The following is a 15,824-nucleotide window of genomic DNA, read 5'->3' on the forward strand; positions in this document are numbered from 1 at the left end:
CATTTAAAAATATATATTCATATTTTTTTAATTTGTTTCTCAAACTTTGCGGGTTAAACCCAAGGAAATATTGAGTTTTTCTTCATAGTCTCTCTATACTAAAGTTTATACTCTTTAAAGTTGTTTAAAGTTTTCTAAATAAATTCTAAATTTGTATTAAATGTATCATAAACTCGCTTCCATGGTACATGGTCAATGTTCTAATTTTAAAAAATTGTTTAAATAAGATTTTATATACTGCTTAAATTATTGAACTAACTACTATAAAATCTATATTCTATAGAGAAAGAGAGACCACAAAGGTTCCCAACCTCCTTGACCATTATCCTATGTCATTGTACGATCCATCTATACATTAAAGCAATTTTTGTCATTTTATTTTTTTCATATTAAAGCAATATTTTCTTATTTTTAATTTTCTAAAAAAATATATGGATATACTTAGTGTTGTTTAAAAAATTGTAACCACTTTATACACTTTTATAAATGTATGATAAACTATCTTTCATGGTACATAGGCATTGTTCTATTTTTTATGATCCTAATATCCGAATGTCCTTGAAAGAGACCCGACTACAGCCTAATAACCATTCACCGGAGCTAAGCCGGATTTCCCGTCGAAAGCATCCACTACGAAATCAGCGAACTTACCACTATGAAATCTCTATTCTTGTGAGAAACATAGACAACAAAGGTTTCATACCTCTTTGACCATCATCATATGTCAGTATATGATGAAACTATGCATTTAAACAAGAGTGTCATATTTTTGAATTTTTTTCTCAAAATTGGTGGTTTAACACGTACGAAAAATATTTAGTTTTTTTGTTAAATTATATATATACTGAAGATTATACTCTTAAAGTTGCTTGCAATTTTAACTACATTTTAAATTTATATTAATGTATCATAAACTCTCTTCCATGGTATATGGGCATCGTTCTAAATTTTTAACAATTGTTTTAATAAAACTTTATATACTGTTTAAATTAGTGCACTAGCTACTTTGAAATCTCTATTCTTTAGAGAAACGAATACAACAAAGGTTACAAACCTCTTTGACTATTATCCCACATCTATGCATTAAAACAAATTGTCATATTTTTTTCATTTTTTTCTCAAAATATGTGGGTTCCCTATGAAAATATTGAGTTTTTGACTAAATGCTATATTGAAGTGTATACTCATTAGCATTGTTAATAAAATTCTAACCACCTTATAAATTTTTAATAATGTATGATACACTCTCTTTCATGGTATATGGACACTGTTCTACTTTTTTAACAATTAAGTTAGTAAAACATCATATACTGCTATATCAGTGAATCAATAGACTTACCACTATGAAATCTCTATACTTGAAAGAAACAGAGACAAAAAAAGTTTCAAACCTCTCCGACCATCATCATATGTCAGTACATGATGCAACTAAGCCGTTAAAGAAAGAGCAACGTAGATTTAAAACATAAAAGCTGGGGTCATCGTACAAATCAACTGCGAATTTATTAGGTGTCCTGAGATAAAAGGCAATCACGTCTGCTGTATCAAGCCTCTTCCAGAGCTTTTTTAATGTCTTTCTGCTTATTACCCGCAAAACATGAAACCAACATCACAAATAATAGTATAGGATAAGACGATTTGAATACGTAAAGAATGAATGCATACCTCGATTGATAGCGGTGTAGCCATCGTACCGTAACGATCAATCACTATGCCATCTTTGCTGACCAAGAATTTGGTGAAGTTCCACTTAATTCTGGAACCAAGAAAAGTGGGCTTGCTTGCCTTAAGGAACTTGTAGAGTGGTGCTGCGTTTTGACCGTTTACACGTACCTAATCCCACATCAACCCACACTTGGTCATATATATAAGCCATTATCAATCAATCAGCGGGCAGCTGTTGAAGGACATATTGATTTTGGGACGTTACACTTGATCTAAACATACCACAATCAAGTCGTACATACCTAACATAACTAAAAGATGAATAAAACGTGAGGAGGAGCCCCTATATGATTAAGAAACCACCGGAAATGAAAAGAAAGAAAGAGGATATTTTATAGACATACCTACCTTTTGGAAAACAGGGTATTCGGCCTGAAACCGCGTACACGCAAACTCATGAGCCTCTTGACTCGTGCCGGGCTCTTGGTAAAGAAACTGATTGCAAGGGAACGCCAAGATCTCAAACCCTGATATACATAATATGATACATACAAAAAGAACGAACATGGCTTGCAACTGCATAACAAAAACCCTAACTTAATTTAATAAATAAAAGACCTTGGTCCTTGTATTTCCGGTAAAGTTCGGTGAGCTGGGTATAATTGGATTCGGTGAAACCGCTGTTTGCACAATCCAGAAGATTAACCTATCAATCGCTAATAAATTAAAGATAGAGAAGAAAAAAAATGAGACGAACCATTTGGAAGCGACATTGACAAGGAGGAGGACTTTCCCTTGGTATATGCTCAAGTTCACGTCCTTGCCAGAGCTATCCTGTTGAAACAATAATTAGTCAAAATCATCAGAGAGACGATTCAAGCGAAACACAGATGGTTACCTTGACGGTGAATTGATGGACGGATCTCTCGGGAACCGAAACAGAAGCACCCATCTCTCTCTCTCTCTTTCGAAAATGAAAAACAAAGAGAGCAACCTTTTATTTATGTCCTTTTTCCGAGCGGGACTCCGCTTTTTGCTCTCTGTGGCACTTACATTACATGAAGTTTTGCCTTTCATTAGAAATAATCCAAGATAGTTGAATCTTGTTATACTATATTCCCATATTATATTATTCATGTACGAGGATGTCTACTCATTCAATTCCACCTCAAAAATAGCATCAGAAACTATTTTACTGAAACACTATTACAATGGAAGGGAGTGAAGAATATACATCATATACCTCTCCAAGCTGAAAATCCACATAACCAAATAATGTTGACAAAAAAATATAAAGAAGAGCATAAAGACACGTGCTCTCTCTCTTTCTCTTTCTCTCTTACCATTTTATCACCCTCTCTGCTTTTTATTTTTGAGGTTCTGGTTCCAGAAGAAAAACATATCATATGTACATACAGACTATCTTCAGAATCATTGACAAGGAAATGCGAAACTATCTTCAGAATCATTGACAAGGAAATGCGAAACACCATCACTGCTAGAAGAGGGAGGAAGCAATTCCTTACTCTAATGGCGAAATGGATGCGATGAACATGGAGTCTTCTCTGCTCATTAATCTTGTTATTACCTTGTTTTTCTTTCTTTTGCCAAGGTGTAACAAACTCTAGATCTTCTTTTTGTAAAATCTAACTTCTTCATTTATAAGATATTTACCTTTTAGCAAAAAAAAATATGTACATACTCACTTCGTCAACAACCCTAAGAACATGTCCAATGGGGATTCTTAACAAAAAATCCTTAATAAAAAATATTATAATAATATGTGGGGCCCATTAAATTTAAGAGTTTGTGCCAAATTAATCCTTAGCTAAGAATCAGATTTGTTACTGTGCGCGGATCCCACCTGCCACGTGGGATTCCGCGATTGGCTCCTTTCTTTTTATTTTTTTTTAGCTAAAAAATAAAATAAAAATAATAAAATAATTTAAAAAACTTATCATGGTTATAGAGCCAAGAGTATCAGCATTGTGGATGGTCTTACTTCCACTACTAGCCTATCTCTTTTCTAAATTAGAGCCACATCACGTCGGTGTTTTTCCTTCTAGCTTTCACACCACCCTTTACTACTTTCCGTCTCTCTCAAGTTTCTCTAGTCATGACCTCTCTAATGCCACATGCCTGGATCCGTAAATCAACAAATTATTTTCGGTTTTGTCGTCAGTGATTCTTTACTCCATTATTAAATCCCCAATAAACTTCAACTGTCAGAAGACACATATGCCACGATTCCAGTAAAGGTAAATATAATATCTTGGGACACAATCTTATGAAATAGTATGTTATGTATGATGACTCACTAGAAGATGAGTAAATAACTGCTTTTCATGTCTCTGCAAGAGTGGATTTCCAGATAAACAGAATAAATACTTCAAAAAGCCAAGGAGCATAAACGTTTCCTTACCTCTCATTCCAAGTGGAACAGATCCTTCCAAAAAAAACTCTCACTTGTTTCGGTCTTTAGGCCTAATATGGTATTTTTCTTTTTGAACAAATTTTATTTACTATGGTATTTTGCATTGTCGGTTTTGTTATGAATGCTTCCTTTACATAGGGCTATGTCTCTGGATTTATTCTTCTTTCTTTGGTTATGTATTTCACAATGTATTCCCTCCTCGTGAATGATATAGAATTTCAGTTGACCAAAAAAAAAGATCATTTTACGTAGCTAGGAGTGCATCGTGGGAGGCCAAACGGAGGAAAAAAGTGTTGTGGTGGAGCTTAACTATGTCCACAGAAAATTCTTCCAAGCCCTCATCATGCAGAATAATGCGGGTAAAATTTTGATCTGACCAATATTCCTTAAGAAAAAGCATGATGCTCCCACAATCCTATATTAGTATCGTATTTTCTTTACAAACAACTCTTGGTACCTAACCTACCACTTCAAGTTGAGGGCCAAATCAAGAAGGGCTTCAACTTGACGGATGGTTCGCTTCTTCTCTTGCTGCTTCAACTTACGTGCTATCGCTTCAGGGTCTCCTTTCTTACCAGCTTCCTCCTCGTCTTCCTCTATTAATCTCACTTCATGCAGCAATGCATCAACTTCTCTTACAAAGTCTACTCTCAGAAGGGTGTTGTCTGTCTCAACGGGCGACCGTAACGGTCCTTTATGCTGCAAACACAGCGTATTTGATTCATATATTTTTTTTTGGCGCTAAGGTAAGCAAGACAACAAGGAAAAGAAAAAGGACAAAAGGGAGGCACCATATCAATGTCGAAACCGGGTGGCATTAGAATGCTGAAGGGGTCTTCCCGTGGGAATGTCTCAGCCATTCGTTTTCTGCAGTCTTTGAGCCAAGAATCGTCTCCAAAGCCATCATGCATGTTTAGAAGACCATTCAGCAGCTTCATCGCAGGACTTGCTTGCCGTTTTAAGATCTCTGTCTGAAATGAGCCAAATATCAGAAAAAGAAAAGAGAGAGAGAGAGAGTGGTTTTTAATCATCTGACAGAATAAACTAAATGTCTTTGTAACAGACAAAACTACGAATTTATACCAAAAAATATTATTAGCTAGTTAAGTTAAGGTGCAATTAAAAATCTCCACAGATTAGAAGCAAAATGATATATTTCCATTTTTTTTTATAATAATAATAATTATTATTAATAGATTATGAGGTAGGCCTGAATGGACCCTTTTTGTTTCCTCTTTCTCTTGGTGCATATAACATGTTAAAAGTCGGAAGGAAACCCTAAGCAAGAAGCTAAGCTAAAGATCGAGAACTGAGGGTAGGGAAGATGTTTAACTACAAGGCTAAGCCTAAGTACGCGAATGCTAAAACGGCGGTGTGGTGGGACATGAACTGCTGTCCGGTTCCAGAAGGTTATGATGCTGGTCGGGTTCGGCCGAGTATAGAAGGGGCGCTGAAGGAGTTGGGATACTATGGTCCTGTAACCATCACTGCCATGGGCGACCTGACGGAAGCACATCCTCACTTCCTGCAAAGGCTCTCTTCCACTGGAATCGTTGTTCAACACGCCGTCAACGGTTAGTTAATTTATCCTCCTCTTGAATTTTTAATTAAGTTTTTTGGAAGTTTTGTGGATTCTTCAAACTTGTCCTTTCACAGCTAGGTTAGCCACACTCGTTTTCAATGATTTGATGGAATTCAAAAGAAATAATCTACCACCAGCTACAATAATGCTCATATCCGGTAAGTTGGACGGCCAATTGAATTTCCCTCTTGGCCGGAATCAACAAATTCAAAGTGGATACAACCTTGTTCTGGCGAGTTCATCTGGTGGGTCTCTGCAACGTCTCCACCATACTGCAGATTGGCGCTGGAAAACCCTACTGGAGGCGGCGGCAGATTCAGTGTCTCAGGACACAACAACAAGTTATGTTCTTCGGAAATGCAGTTCCTCTACCTTGTCGTCATTTGTTTGCAGAGCATGCAAATTTACTGGCCTAAGCGTTGCAAGTTTCACCAGTCATCTCTCCACTGAAGAACATAAAAAGACGGTAAGTTCACCCTCCTTCCTCGTGCTTGCTTCTTGTATCAAATACATTGTCTAACTATTTGAATTGATTTCTCAACAGGACAAGGAGGAGAAGAAGAACTTCAGTGTGCCAGACTTCTCACCTTTCATAACAGTAAAGGCAAGTTTTAACTACTACTTAGTATGTTTTTTTTTTTTTTTTCTGACAGTTGTTGGTTTATTGACGTTTTTAGATGAACGACCAAGCCGCGCCTGAGTACGTGAATTCTAAAACGGCTGTGTGGTGGGACATGGACACCTGTCCACTTCCCGATGGTTACGATGCTCGCCGGGTCCGCCCAAGTATAGAAGGGGCCTTGAAGGATTTGGGATACTATGGTCCTGTAACCATCAGTGCCATGGGCAACCTGGAAAATGCACATCCTCACGTCCTCCAAGGGCTCTCTTCCACTGGAATCCTTCTTCAACACACCAGTTTGTTATTTATCCTCCTGAATTTAATTTTTTTTTTATCTTTTTTTTTAGTAACTTTGGATTCTTCAACTGTCCTTTTCCTTTGTTCATACAGCTAGGGTACGCTCATATATTTATCATGATTTGAGGATGTTCAAAGTTGATAATCCACCACCAGCTACAATAATGCTCATATCTGATCAAGTGGAACCCGTGTTGTCTATCTTCCTTTCTCTGGATCAACAAAAGAGTTACTACAACCTTGTTCTGGCACGTACATTTACTCCTCCGAGTATGTCATGTCTCTGCCATACTGCAGAGTGGCTCTGGCAAACCCTACTGGCTAGGTCTCCGGAGACAACAAGTTGTGTTCTTCGCAACTCTGCCTCGTCATTTCTTTGCGGATCATGCAACTTTACTGCCCTAAGCGTTACAGATTTCAGCAGGCATCTCTCCTCTGAAGAACATAAAAAAGAAGTAAGTTCATCCCTCATCTCTCTCTTACTTGCTTGCATCAGTTTGCATTTTTCTTTGTCTAAACTATTTGAGAGTTTCTCAACAGGAGTTTTTTTCTATCAAGTCTAGCCTGCCAGAGGACAGTGACGAGGGCGAGGAATCGATGGCAAAGGCAAGTTTTAATTGTAATTGGTTTTAATTGGTTTTTACAGTCCAAGCATCATCTCTCCAAAAATACTCATTTCTTCAAAACAATTGTTGCAGATTCCAAAGCGAAAACGTTCGAGGAAGAAAAAGCATTCCGGATGACTCATGTACTTCTTTTTAATAGGCGTCCCCTCCCGGCGTGGCCGCCCATGATAATCTTAAGCCTTCAACAAAGATAAATGGTTGCACGAGTGTGTGATAAGATCAGTTTTTATTTTATTTCCCGTTTCTGTCTTTTGTGTTCCCAGGGATGATTTGATTTGAGGAGGACTCGTTTGAAGTTCATTTTTATATGGATTGCAATGGATAATTCTTCCAAGCCCTCATCATGCAGAATAATGCGGGTAAAATTTTGATCTGACCAATATTCCTTAAGAAAAAGCATGATGCTCCCACAATCCTATATTAGTATCGTATTTTCTTTACAAACAACTCTTGGTACCTAACCTACCACTTCAAGTTGAGGGCCAAATCAAGAAGGGCTTCAACTTGACGGATGGTTCGCTTCTTCTCTTGCTGCTTCAACTTACGTGCTATCGCTTCAGGGTCTCCTTTCTTACCAGCTTCCTCCTCGTCTTCCTCTATTAATCTCACTTCATGCAGCAATGCATCAACTTCTCTTACAAAGTCTACTCTCAGAAGGGTGTTGTCTGTCTCAACGGGCGACCGTAACGGTCCTTGATGCTGCAAACACAGGCGTATTTGATTCATATTTATTTTTTGGCGCTAAGGTAAGCAAGACAACAAGGAAAAGAAAAAGGACAAAAGGGAGGCACCATATCAATGTCGAAACCGGGTGGCATTAGAATGCTGAAGGGGTCTTCCCGTGGGAATGTCTCAGCCATTCGTTTTCTGCAGTCTTTGAGCCAAGCATCGTCTCCAAAGCCATCATGCATGTTTAGAAGATCATTCAGCAGCTTCATCGCAGGACTTGCTTGCCGTTTTAAGATCTCTGTCTGAAATGAGCCAAATATATAAGGATTCACTTTCAACCCAATTACCTGGAGGGAGACCTAATTCTAAGTTAAAAGTTTAATGACACAACAAGGATCACGAAAGAGCAGGACAGCTTCGAAAGTTAAATGATGTGTAGCATCAGCAGCAACTAAAGCAAGATTTTGTATAGAAAAACAGAAACACATACCTCGACTCTTCTATACAAGAGATCAAGACTTCTTATAGCGTCCTTCTCGTCCTGAAGGAGGACACAATACAAGACCACACATGTCTGATTAGGCAAAAACAAAAATTGAAACGCAGGTGACAGGGAATATATGTATCTTCTTACATCACGGCGAGCGAGGTCAAGGCGGTTCCATATGATCATGAGAACAAGCTCGTCCAGTTCTCCTTTCTCAGCAGCTTCTTCAATTCTCTGTAACAAAATTATCCTAATAATCCAATCAGAGATGAAATCTAACTGCTAACTACTTGCTGTTTCTGTTAGTTTTTTTAAGTATTTAACCTCTTCGACTTCCTCAGCAGCAGTGATGAAGCTGGAGACGAGCTTTCTAGCTTTCCTCAAGTCTTCCTCAGGAAATTCCTTCAACCTCAAACCGATTTCACGGTACTCTTCAATCTTTCTCTCTTCCTCTTCTTCTTCCTCCCGCTGCATCCGCCGCAATTCTTTCGTCTTCTCCCTCTGCCGAGCTTGCCATTCCTGTCATCATCAAAAACTCTAAATTCAGATTCAAACAACAAAAAGGCACCAACATACATACATACATCATCATAATACTCCGGTGGCATTCCTTCTAGAAGCACTTCTTCTTTCCCCGAGCATCTTCTTCTCAATTTTACTGATACATCAAACCGTGCATAAGAATTTAGTCAATCAGGAACTGATTTGAAGCAGCAAGGACACACCTGAGGGTGAGGGCTCTGTCTTCTTCTTCAAGGCTACCCTAGCCGAATCAGGCCGACGACTGAACAGAGGAGGTGCTAACGTTAGCACCAACGACGTCGACGCCATGGTCCTTCTCGAGCTTCGACTCCGCCTCCGTAATCCTCTTCTAAATGTTCCGAGTTTTTTCTTTTTTTCTTTTCTTTTCTTTTGGTCGACTTATTTATCTATCTATCACATTTTACTCCCCTTAGTTTTAAATTTCTCAAATAATACCCCCGTTAATGTTGTAATCTGTCACATTTTACTTCCCTTAGTTTCAATTTCTCAAATTAAACCACCGTAGGCCGTAGTGAGTAATATAACCAATCTTACCACATTTAGTTTCGCACTTCGAAATTTTAGCCCCCCGCCTAGTTGATTGTGTCTCACACCAGACCTGGAATCTTGAGATGGTGCGAACGATGTTACTCAAAATGTTATATAACAAAGCTAATTTGAAAAATACAAGTGATGATGATCACAGTTTCGATATAAACCCATGAGTTGAGAGAGAGAGAGAGAGAGGTAAAGCTAAAGTTGATGGCAAGTCTCGACAATGAGTTCGGTAGCTGTACCCATAGTCCCAAGGCCGCCGGCACATAGTAGAGCGAGAGCCAAGTCTTGCTCATTCCACTGCCTCAGACTTTTGCTTAGCCTCTTTACCACTTCCACATCCACCTCTAGCACCCAAGCCGGCGTGCATTGCACCATCAGGCTCACAAAGCCAGTTACGTAAGCTTGCCATGTGGCCCAGTCGCAACCTAGCGATATCTTCCCTTCCAAAGCACTCACCACGAACTCCAAATGCAGCCACAGAACCCTTGGCCGACGTTTTGAGGCAGGAGATGACGAGTCCACTCCCCAAGCGAATGCACTGCTCAGGATTGCAAAGTAGGCCAACGCATAGCCTCTTAGCATCGGTACCATACCTCCCAACTCGTCTTCTTCTCCGTGAACTGAGATGAACCAAGATGGTAATGTCTCCTTGATCAGAGCCTGAACCAGATTCAGGCCACCGGAGATCCACACCAAGGAGGCTCCCAGTGAAGCTGCCAGTTTGACACGTGTCATCGCCTGAGAGAGTGAAACCTGTCCAATCCCATACCTCAGACCATCTTTCGTTTTCTTCAGTTGCTCCGCGGTGGTGGCGATGCTCTTCACAGAGAACATCAGAAGGGAGAGGATTTCTTCTGTCAGGAACATGACGTCTCTGATTGATCGGTGCACTTTTATGTACAAGATTCCTGGTGCAGCTGTGGAGATTCCACCAGAGTAAAGAGAGCCAAATCCATGGCCAAGGAGTGCGCCCACTCCCCCATAGCTGCAGAGTTGGGAGGTAGGCGTTAGACTAAGAGTGCAAGTGAAGCAGCTTCTGAGGAGCTGAATAACAGCATCGCTGTTGTGGTGGAACACAGTTCTGGACGCTGAGAAGATTAGAAAGTCGCTCCAGCGCTTCACTTTCTGGGTCCACAGCGATGTCACAATCGGCATGCAGGGCCAGGGGCAAGCGGCAGCAAGGGCGTCCAAGGCCGGTCCGACAAGCACAAGGAAGCGCTCTGTTGCTTTTTCGAGCTTATAAGTTATAGTGAGGCTGACAAGTGCAGCGAGAGGCAACGGAAGTGTAGCCGCAGAGATTCCATCTGCAAAGACGGATGTGTTTCAACAATTAGAGTTTAAGCAGCGTAATCATTGTTTTGACTTGTTCTAGCGTCTTATATTCACATTTTCTGCTGCACATGCAATTTTACAGATATGAAAAAATGTTTATAGGTATAAGGCTACGCAAAGACCCCCCCCCCCCCCGGTAACATGTTGTCAGGGACTGCCGTGACCGCATATATGGTTTAAACCTTTCATGTTCGAATATCAAAGAACCGGCGAATATATATTGTCGTGAGCGAGAAGAAAAAGCATTACCTGCCGGAAGCCTTGGGACGTCAACGCCAGTAGCTGCTAAGATCAACTCTATCTGTTGCTCAACGCTTGCTAAATTTGCTGCAGGACTAGGCCAATCAGTTCCGTTCATGGAAACTGGCTTCCACAGACCTCGTGTTACTTCCGAAGAAAAGTAGCTAACCATGGTTCCTAGTGTTGCTGGCAGAAAGTCGGCAAGGGTTTTAAGACCTGAAAGAAATCAAAGGGACAGATTTAGATCATGCCCCCACCCAGTATTAGATGCGTTTTAGAAAATAGTTTATTGTGCATCCATACAGTTGGCTCTAAAACAGCATGTAATATAATGCTGGTGACCGTCAGATTTAGGGATTTATGTAATCCCCTTGTCCAAATTGGGGACATTAAGGTGTCAATTTCTATAGGTTCAGGAGGATGGAGAAACCTGTCGCTAATTCCCGGGGAGAGAGTGATCCATGAGCACAGGCAGTAAGAGCAGCATCAAGCACAAACGGGGCCGCTTCCAAGATATCCCATGCAGGTATCTTGAGTTGATCGGAAGAGTCGTCCACCCCTGAAGTAGATAAACTACTGCTTCCGGAAGATGGAGTCAGTGACTGACTACCACCTTTATTGGCCTTCTTGAACATCATGCTAAGTAGGGAATCAACAATGTGATGCACTGGGCTTCCGGTCTTTAGTTCAGAGAGAATCGAAGCCATGCATTCCTGATGCTGCCGATACCACTGTTTCAGTCTGGGGAATGAATCCATGAAGATGGGATCCACAGAGATATCTATGACTTTTGAAAATCTTCGACGTGCCATGCGGTCCTTTGGGGACTTTCCAAAACATTCTAGACGGCAGTTTCTCACTAGCAAAAGATATTCAGGGCTTGATTGAGGGCCCACCGGCGGAACATCTCCCAAGACATAATCTAGTGGTGGGTGGTCAAATCTCCATAACCTTAGAAGAAGTATAAATGCAGTGGAGAAAACAGCATGAGAGGAGATTACTTCGCCAGTTGGGAGAGTCCACGTGATGTTCGGAATGCCAGAGCCAAATGCTTCACAGATTGGCATCAAAGCACCAGCTAGCAAGGGGACCTGGCAAAGAACACCATAAATACAATTTGATCGAAAGAAGCACCTTCTTATTTATTGTCAGGTAACATAAGTTAAAGAACATGAAAATAGGGTAAAGTCAACAAACCTACCACACCGTGCAATGAGAATATCTGAACACAATCTACGGGTGATATCCCTACAAGAAGAACGTTAAGGAATGGGGCACAGTTGATAAGATGGCTATAACTCCCAGAAATATTAGCTGGCGCCTGAGGCGAGAGTAAAGTTACAATGAAGATGATAACATGCTCCTGAAATTAATCAGAGATGTGGTCAAACATAAAAGATGAGGAGGCTCCAGAAAGAAGATCTCTGTGGACCAATTTGCAACAAAGAACTATCTAGAAAATGCAGATCACAGATACAGAATTGAAATGCCAAACATACCTGTATGCTCCAACCCCGAAATAGAGATGCTCCACAGAGAATAGAAGCCGCAGCTATCTTCTCATCTTCTGAACCAGTAGTTGCAACCTCGTAAATCTTTTCGATCTCTGCTAAGCTTCCATCATATTAATGAGATCAATTTCAGTTGCCTTACAACTGAGAAAGTTAACTAAAAAAGGCGAGCTCCACTTATGGAGACTTGGAAGCAGACGATAATCTAGGTAAGAAAACATGCAATGCTATAAATATGTTTTTCCTACTAATACCCACTTTAACCAATTACCTAAAGAGAAAAATAAACAAAGATCGATCATAGATTTTAACATACCTAGAAGCTGGAGTTGTGATTAGTGAATTTGTCAATGATGGTGTTAGAGAAGAACCCTTCATCACTAGAGACCAACAAGAAACATTTCCGGCGACACCTTGAGGCACTTGATTGGTTCCCCCATTTGCGAACCTCGGCCAGAGATATGCAGATGTGTCCAACAGATTTCTGGAGATACAAGCTTCCACTACCAGATGGCGCATGTTACCAGCTGTGGCAACGCATGTCACAATTACAAACCAATCACATTCAACAAGAAGCTAAAAGTTCAAAATGATGAAGAATAACAAGCCAACAATAATGGGACTACAGAGACTACGAATAAACAACCCAAATGAATAACTTGAAACCGTCAAAACACCACATAAAACCAGAGTAGATACACAAACAGAAAAAAAAAAAACAACTTCCGAGTAAATAAGGAAAACCGCACTCTTGGTGAGAGTTCAAAACCAGAATGCTGGCGCAAAATAACATTGAGAGAGTAGATGGCATATTTACTTACAGTAGCCACTTGCAGATTCGTTCATGCTTGTATTTTCGTAAGATCCACTACCATTTGTAATGCCGGAAATGAACATAACTGCTTTAGCAGCAGCTTGATTAGCAACCGACTGTACCGAAAGAGGCGGTGTCAGCAAGCTTTCATAATCACCAAGTTGTTGTAAGCTATTGACTAATCCCTGTCGGCATTTTCCTTTTTTCTCTTTCCACTGGTTGCTTGGGCTAGATGCAGTTTGATCAATCCACTGACTTTCTTCTTCTTCAATGATGTTGGCAACTGCAAGTGGAGTGACGGATAGCAATACACAAAGAAAAGTGTCGGTGCGGGGCACGGGACCCTCGATTGGATCTCTTTCCTTCAAATTACAACATATTGGTCAATTAAAGATACTGCATAAGGCGCAACATTGTCACTATATGACCTTCTAATTATGAATCTCGTATAAGTTCTATTGTGAAACGTAATTGGTGCTTCAACATATGTTACTTCTTATTTCAGATCCATGAAGTAGCGCAGACAATGATTCTCCTAGAAGCCCCAAGACAAGAACAACCTATTCTAGGCTAGGAGCCTAAAATTCTTAGCAGTTGTTCAGAATAGATCCTTACCCTTTGCACAAGGCGTAAGGCTGCTAGCCATAGAGCTAGAAAGGCATCATGCCATGTTGTACTATTAACTGCCTGCAGTGCTTTTACAAGACCTGCAGATATTTTCTGATGTTCAAATAAAAGCACATAATAATACGTATGTAGATATTTGCGAGAGGAGAAATGCAAGAAGGACAACAGAGATAAATGTACTAGCACCAGTTAGATTTTCGACAGCGCTGGCCGCTGCAGCTTGTGTTCCATCCATTATGTCTTCGAAGAAAAGATCAATGGGCAGCCAGAGTGCAGAACCGCTAGTCCCATGATGCTGACTAGTCAATGCTAATATAGAACCAGAGGAAAGAAGCGCATGGAATTCTCCTCGTGGGATTGTCTTGCTCTCCCTTTCCAGGAATTTACTTGTATGAGAGGCCAAGTATGTAAGGGCTTCTGGATTAATATGTTTCGAGTTCCTCACTACCAATGATTTGGTTGTCAGCACACTGAAACGCTGACTGAAATCTTCCCAATGGGTTGGCCTGAAGAGAAAGAAAGCTTAGAGGGCTTGATTGAGAAAGATGTGAAGAAGTTGTTACATTTCAATTTTTTTTTTTTAAAAAAAACATATTTTCACCAAGCCAGCAGAGTCCAGGATGATAAGGATCAGACGAGCAATAGAAAAAATAAGGGGTACAGTTAAAGGTCTTACATATTTTGACTAGCCAGGTGAAGAATCCTCGAAGTTACTTCATTCTGCAAAAGAAATTGGATTAGGGTGATAGCCATTTCAGTGTTGGCTTTCTCTAGTACACCATGGTTGTCATTTCTCTTAAGCAGCCCATCAATTTCCATGTCGTGCGGCCAATTAGACCTCTGATTAGAAGTTAGTTCTAAAAGCCCTTCATCGTCTAGGGAAGCATCAACTAGTTGGCAGACAATGGAGAAGACAAAAGCAAGGAGAATACTTCCGGGTTCTTGATTTGGTAAACCAAAGATTTCAGAAAGATGGAGGATATCATCGATGGAATTCATTGTCCTGTTCATTTCAAAATTTGACTAAAATGAGTATTATGATTGCTCAGATAAAAAAAAAAAAAAGTGTATGAGTGCAAGATTTAAGCAAACCGATATAAATTGAGGAAAAGGAAGGAACCTGTGATATCCTGAACCTCTAATTAGAGGCATGAGGGAGAATGCATGTCTCTTTAGGAGTTCCAAATAGAGCCTATAGGCTGCGGGATGATGCTTTCTGTTTGGGATTACCCTAAATATAAAAAAAAAAAAAAAGAGAATTAACAAAGACGGTCATGAGACTGTTGTTTCAAGCGAAAGAAGTAGAGAGATACAACAGACGACGTTTGAGGGGATATAAAGTAGTAGCATAATAATGATTCCATACGACAAGCAAAGGAATTAACTGATTCCATCCAGAAATCCTCTGTGCAGGGGAGAAATTTAAATCGAAAATCATGATGGTTTACCTGTGGGAGAGAAGGGCGAGGACAAGTAGAGGAGGGACGATAGTGACGGTTATAGCCTTTTCGAGAAGCTTCCAGGAAAGAGGAGTGTGGTTTTCCCAGAAGATGTGGGAGACGAGGAGGTGAGCGAGGTCTGGTGAGGGAAGGGAGATTCCAGCAGCCGAGAGGGTCAAGCGAAGCTCAAGAGCCCACTGAAGCGGATCCACGTTCTTCTCCTCGGCCGACCTAATCACCGACGTTACCGACTCCCACAGCGGAGCCACGGCCATAGTGATTTTGATTTTGATTAGTCTTCCTTCTCACCCCGTCGTCGTAGCTTAATTTGGTTTTATAAGGGTTTTTTCTTCTAAACGAATATTTTTCTTATACGTAAGAGCCAGGTGGACTTTTATC

General features: G+C 40.3%; 5 protein-coding genes across 8 annotated transcripts; 1 reads left to right on the top strand and 4 right to left on the bottom strand.

The window, feature by feature from the left end:
- Nucleotides 1-1,383: 1,383 nt before the first annotated feature.
- LOC103866325 (probable glutathione peroxidase 4) lies at nucleotides 1,384-5,080 on the bottom strand. 2 transcript variants are annotated; one of them, XM_009144225.3, is made up of 7 exons: nucleotides 4,891-5,080; nucleotides 2,564-4,798; nucleotides 2,423-2,499; nucleotides 2,284-2,345; nucleotides 2,074-2,192; nucleotides 1,666-1,833; nucleotides 1,384-1,577 (listed from the first exon to the last, which is right to left on the bottom strand). In XM_009144225.3, the coding sequence occupies exons 2-7, from the start codon at nucleotides 2,615-2,617 to the stop codon at nucleotides 1,545-1,547; spliced, it is 513 nt and encodes a 170-aa protein (XP_009142473.1). In that variant the 5' UTR covers nucleotides 2,618-4,798; nucleotides 4,891-5,080; the 3' UTR covers nucleotides 1,384-1,544. The 2 variants fall into 2 exon arrangements, with proteins under 2 accessions (XP_009142473.1, XP_033147148.1); XM_033291257.1 differs by lacking the exon at nucleotides 1,384-1,577 and having other exon boundaries at nucleotides 1,585-1,833.
- On the bottom strand, nucleotides 4,562-5,037 carry LOC103867720 (protein PALE CRESS, chloroplastic). Its single transcript, XM_009145818.1, has 2 exons — nucleotides 4,891-5,037; nucleotides 4,562-4,798 (listed from the first exon to the last, which is right to left on the bottom strand). Exons 1-2 carry the CDS (start codon nucleotides 5,035-5,037, stop codon nucleotides 4,562-4,564), a joined length of 384 nt encoding a protein of 127 aa, XP_009144066.1.
- Nucleotides 5,081-5,369: 289 nt separating the features above from the next.
- Nucleotides 5,370-7,544, top strand: LOC103866327. Of its 2 annotated transcripts, XM_033291255.1 has the most exons (8): nucleotides 5,370-5,673; nucleotides 5,756-5,839; nucleotides 5,960-6,147; nucleotides 6,226-6,285; nucleotides 6,359-6,599; nucleotides 6,694-7,055; nucleotides 7,141-7,206; nucleotides 7,299-7,544. In XM_033291255.1, exons 1-8 carry the CDS (start codon nucleotides 5,424-5,426, stop codon nucleotides 7,341-7,343), a joined length of 1,296 nt encoding a protein of 431 aa, XP_033147146.1. In that variant the 5' UTR covers nucleotides 5,370-5,423; the 3' UTR covers nucleotides 7,344-7,544. The 2 variants fall into 2 exon arrangements, with proteins under 2 accessions (XP_033147146.1, XP_009142475.1); XM_009144227.3 differs by having other exon boundaries at nucleotides 5,756-6,147.
- A 7-nt stretch (nucleotides 7,545-7,551) lies between these two features.
- On the bottom strand, nucleotides 7,552-9,449 carry LOC103866326 (protein PALE CRESS, chloroplastic). Of its 2 annotated transcripts, none has more exons than XM_033291256.1 (7): nucleotides 9,118-9,449; nucleotides 8,967-9,044; nucleotides 8,707-8,901; nucleotides 8,530-8,616; nucleotides 8,386-8,436; nucleotides 8,018-8,197; nucleotides 7,552-7,925 (listed from the first exon to the last, which is right to left on the bottom strand). In XM_033291256.1, exons 1-7 carry the CDS (start codon nucleotides 9,211-9,213, stop codon nucleotides 7,689-7,691), a joined length of 924 nt encoding a protein of 307 aa, XP_033147147.1. In that variant the 5' UTR covers nucleotides 9,214-9,449; the 3' UTR covers nucleotides 7,552-7,688. The 2 variants fall into 2 exon arrangements, with proteins under 2 accessions (XP_033147147.1, XP_009142474.1); XM_009144226.3 differs by having other exon boundaries at nucleotides 8,967-9,040; nucleotides 9,108-9,340.
- A 100-nt stretch (nucleotides 9,450-9,549) lies between these two features.
- Nucleotides 9,550-15,761, bottom strand: LOC103866329 (mediator of RNA polymerase II transcription subunit 33B). The gene is made up of 12 exons (XM_009144232.3): nucleotides 15,435-15,761; nucleotides 15,107-15,217; nucleotides 14,663-14,989; nucleotides 14,173-14,492; nucleotides 13,975-14,066; nucleotides 13,367-13,721; nucleotides 12,862-13,072; nucleotides 12,534-12,648; nucleotides 12,236-12,397; nucleotides 11,465-12,125; nucleotides 11,044-11,250; nucleotides 9,550-10,766 (listed from the first exon to the last, which is right to left on the bottom strand). Exons 1-12 carry the CDS (start codon nucleotides 15,698-15,700, stop codon nucleotides 9,658-9,660), a joined length of 3,936 nt encoding a protein of 1,311 aa, XP_009142480.2. The 5' UTR covers nucleotides 15,701-15,761; the 3' UTR covers nucleotides 9,550-9,657.
- Nucleotides 15,762-15,824: the final 63 nt, after the last annotated feature.

Source organism: Brassica rapa, chromosome A05, assembly GCF_000309985.2.
Source record: "Brassica rapa cultivar Chiifu-401-42 chromosome A05, CAAS_Brap_v3.01, whole genome shotgun sequence".
Taxonomy (NCBI): Eukaryota; Viridiplantae; Streptophyta; class Magnoliopsida; order Brassicales; family Brassicaceae; genus Brassica; species Brassica rapa.

Excerpts from the sequence above, each read along its gene's own strand:
- LOC103866325 (XM_033291257.1), bottom strand. The coding sequence starts at position 2,617 with ATGGGTGCTTCTGTTTCGGTTCCCGAGAGATCCGTCCATCAATTCACC. Across the intron at positions 2,346-2,422 it reads GTCAATGTCGCTTCCAAATG|CGGTTTCACCGAATCCAATT; the intron begins GTTCGTCTCATT and ends TTGTGCAAACAG. Across the intron at positions 2,193-2,283 it reads CCGGAAATACAAGGACCAAG|GGTTTGAGATCTTGGCGTTC; the intron begins GTCTTTTATTTA and ends TATGTATATCAG.
- LOC103866327 (XM_009144227.3), top strand. The coding sequence starts at position 5,424 with ATGTTTAACTACAAGGCTAAGCCTAAGTACGCGAATGCTAAAACGGCG. Across the intron at positions 5,674-5,755 it reads TGTTCAACACGCCGTCAACG|CTAGGTTAGCCACACTCGTT; the intron begins GTTAGTTAATTT and ends GTCCTTTCACAG. Across the intron at positions 6,148-6,225 it reads CTGAAGAACATAAAAAGACG|GACAAGGAGGAGAAGAAGAA; the intron begins GTAAGTTCACCC and ends ATTTCTCAACAG.
- LOC103867720 (XM_009145818.1), bottom strand. The coding sequence starts at position 5,037 with ATGAAGCTGCTGAATGGTCTTCTAAACATGCATGATGGCTTTGGAGAC. Across the intron at positions 4,799-4,890 it reads CCGGTTTCGACATTGATATG|CATAAAGGACCGTTACGGTC; the intron begins GTGCCTCCCTTT and ends CTGTGTTTGCAG.
- LOC103866326 (XM_009144226.3), bottom strand. The coding sequence starts at position 9,213 with ATGGCGTCGACGTCGTTGGTGCTAACGTTAGCACCTCCTCTGTTCAGT. Across the intron at positions 9,041-9,107 it reads GACAGAGCCCTCACCCTCAG|TAAAATTGAGAAGAAGATGC; the intron begins GTGTGTCCTTGC and ends TTGATGTATCAG. Across the intron at positions 8,902-8,966 it reads CACCGGAGTATTATGATGAT|GAATGGCAAGCTCGGCAGAG; the intron begins GTATGTATGTAT and ends TGATGATGACAG.
- LOC103866329 (XM_009144232.3), bottom strand. The coding sequence starts at position 15,700 with ATGGCCGTGGCTCCGCTGTGGGAGTCGGTAACGTCGGTGATTAGGTCG. Across the intron at positions 14,067-14,172 it reads CGCTGTCGAAAATCTAACTG|GTCTTGTAAAAGCACTGCAG; the intron begins GTGCTAGTACAT and ends AAATATCTGCAG. Across the intron at positions 13,073-13,366 it reads CGAATCTGCAAGTGGCTACT|CTGGTAACATGCGCCATCTG; the intron begins GTAAGTAAATAT and ends GCGTTGCCACAG.